The sequence below is a fragment of the Cystoisospora suis genome (genome assembly GCF_002600585.1).
Source record: "Cystoisospora suis strain Wien I chromosome Unknown contig_3591, whole genome shotgun sequence".
In the NCBI taxonomy this organism is placed as follows: Eukaryota; Apicomplexa; class Conoidasida; order Eucoccidiorida; family Sarcocystidae; genus Cystoisospora; species Cystoisospora suis.
The window spans coordinates 708-3,603 of record NW_027156386.1 but is presented as its reverse complement, the minus strand read 5'-3'; the positions used below and the strand labels follow the sequence as shown (position 1 = coordinate 3,603).

General features: G+C 39.4%; 1 protein-coding gene across 1 annotated transcript in view; it reads right to left on the bottom strand.

The window, feature by feature from the left end:
* CSUI_006965 (dhhc zinc finger domain-containing protein) overlaps positions 1–2,443 on the bottom strand; it is a gene marked incomplete at its 3' end in the record, with an annotated part of 6,143 nt that extends 3,700 nt beyond the window's left edge. The window contains exons 1-3 of the mRNA XM_068067115.1: positions 2,337–2,443; positions 1,310–1,427; positions 483–635 (exon numbers count right to left, since the gene is read on the bottom strand). Of these exons, the coding sequence (XP_067920908.1) occupies positions 483–635; positions 1,310–1,427; positions 2,337–2,419 (354 nt within the window). The 5' untranslated portion in view covers positions 2,420–2,443. The remainder of the gene's footprint in view (positions 1–482; positions 636–1,309; positions 1,428–2,336) is intronic.
* Between the last annotated feature and the right edge of the window lie 453 nt (positions 2,444–2,896).

Genomic DNA, 2,896 nt, shown 5'->3' with positions numbered 1-2,896 from the left:
CCTCAACCGTAAGTCAGGTGTATTAAAAAAAAAACACCTCGGCAGTAAGTCATGTGGGCGTACACCCCAACCGTAAGACAGGTGTATGTAGACCTCAGCCCTCAGTCGCCTCTTGGCTGCAAAGACGGAAGAGGCGACGAGACACGACTCTCTCCAGGCTTATCTACCCATATGTAGCGAGGTTTTCTTGTTTTGTTTGACCAGAAGTCTACATCTTCAATTGTCTGTAAGAAGTGTAGGAGTCAAATCCTGTGTCATACTCGCCGATGATTGATCGAAATGAAGATGTATCTCCCCCCTCGTCCATCCGCAGGTGTATATACACTCCAGTTCTGACTACCTATACATATATATATGCATATACCACAAGTGTCTGTACACCCTTTGATCTAGTGGAAGAGCAAGCAATCTTCTTGTTCTTTTCTTCCTCTTCATCTTTCCTTTCATTTTCGTCCTCCGGATCTTTTTCTTTTTTCACCTACAGAGACAAGAAGAAATCTCTCGCCGATAAGCGAAGAGAACAAGAAAGATGATGAAGACGAAGGAAGAATAACTACTGCCGGATCAGAGAAATCTCTCGGCTCCTCCGTTTTCAAGAAAAACAGAATCAGAAGACAGCAGAAGAAATGTGACAGCTAAAGACAAAAGACAGATATGAAGAAAGAAGAGAGAGAAAGGAGAAAAAGAGAAGAAAGCGAAAAATGAACAGAGAAAGAGAGAAACAAGAAAGAGAGACAAGAAAAGAAAGGAAAGACAGGGGACGCGCGAGAGAAAGAAAGCGAGTAAGAACGCTTTGGAGAAGACAAGTTTCTTCCTGTCACGAGAAACCAAAAGGTGAACGCCGGATCTATACATATATATACTCGAGTGTACATACACCTGACTCAGTCCCCTCCTCTTCTCTTCTCCCCTGTCTCTCTTTCTGTACGTACCAAAAAGGAGACTTCTACTTAGCTGGCGTAGACTTGAAGAGGAGGAAAGAAAATGAATAGAAATCTATCTATTTATCTATCTGTCTGTCTGCTTATCTCCCTCGCGCTCTTCTCTTCTCTCCGTCTTTCTTGCGACAAACCCAAAGAGATCTAAGAGCATCTTGAAAAGAACGAAGGAAAGAAAACAGCACATGAGAGGAGAGAGAAAGACAGAGAGAGAGAGAGTAAAAGAGAGGAGCAGAGTTACAAGAAGACAGACATAGAACGGAACTTAAGCAAGAGAGAGAAAAGGGGAGATAATGAAGAACGAAATTGAGAAGAGAACTCTGTCTTCTTCTTCTTCTTGTTGTGCCGAGAATGATAACGAGGAGGATTACCTGTGTGATAGCGTGAAAGAGAATCCATACAGTGAATATACGGGAGTTGAAGATTCCTATACAGTTGTCTAACCACATGCAATGATGATCGAATCCATCTATACAGACATCACATATACTGAAAGCAAAACACAAGACACACACACCATAAGAAGAAGAAGAAGAAAAATACCAAGGCCAGGAGAGACCAAGAAAGAAAGAAAGTCTAAGAGAATACAGAAGAAATCTCCCTGGTCTTCATTTTACTCTCTCTCTTTCCGTCGGTTCTCTTCTTCTTAGGTTCTTCACTGCCGGCAAATAATGAAGAAGCACAACGAGAGATTTAAGAGATACATCCCAGTGGAGATAGATAGACTGTAGACAGATAGAGATGGATAGATAGATTGAAAGCAGTAGAAATAGATAGATAGACAGATTGAAGATAGAAGTTAGATGTATCTACGGAGGTACACTGCATGGAGATGCAAGGAGAGAGACAAGGTGGAAGAAGAAGTTGAAGTGAAGAAGGTCACGAGCAGTAGTGGCTACGAAAAGAATGAAGAGAGAAGGAAGGAAAGAAAGAAAGAAAAGATCATTCGAAGTGGAAAAAAGAAAGAAAGAAATGAGAGAAATACATCAAGGAAGAGGGGGACAGATACGCGTGAGGAAGTGAAAGAACAACAGACACATGCTGTGTGCCGTCCAGAGACATAGTACAATATCAACCCGCACACTCATACACATACATACATATATAGACGTGGAAAGACGTAGACAGATGAGCTTATACACACGCATATATACATACAGACTTGGAGAAATATAGAGAGGTGACGTTATATATATACACATATATATAGATATAGATAGATATATGTACATATATGTTGAATATTTTCAAGCTACCCGTAAGAAAGAAGATGTGGAGACAACGCTGACCGAGTATCTATGTAGGAATATCAATGTATGAATACGTACTATGTATGAATATGTATATATACACATATGTATGTATGTGTCTATATATATATATATATGTGTTTCTTACCTGCAGTGTTTAGTTCGTTTCGAGCGATAGAGCCAACAGGTTCGACAGAGTCGGTTCATATCAATCGATTCAACTACCTCCATACTCGCACTCGGATCATTAAGAATCTAAGAATAAGAAGCAAGAAAAGTAGGAAACAAGAAGAAAGAAAATAAGGCGAGAGGGAGAAGGAAAGAGATGAGAGAACAAGAATGACAATTTGCCAAGGAGACCCGAGAGAAGATCGCCAGTGAGTGAGAAGGCATGAAAGAATTCTTCCTTTACTCTTTCGATAAAATAGAGTAGAAGAGGAGAAACAGAAGAAAAGAAAATCCATCTAGATAGCAGTACCAACAGCAATGAAATACGCCAAAGGCAAACTGAAAGAAGCTTGTGCACATATGATGGACATACAGAGGAGTACATTTATATCTATCTATCTATCTATCTTTAATCTATCTATCCATCTATCTTTAATCTATCTATCTATCTATCTATCTATCTATCTATCTTTAATCTATCTATCTATCTATCTATCTTTAATCTATCTATCTATCTATCTATCTATCTATCTATCTTTA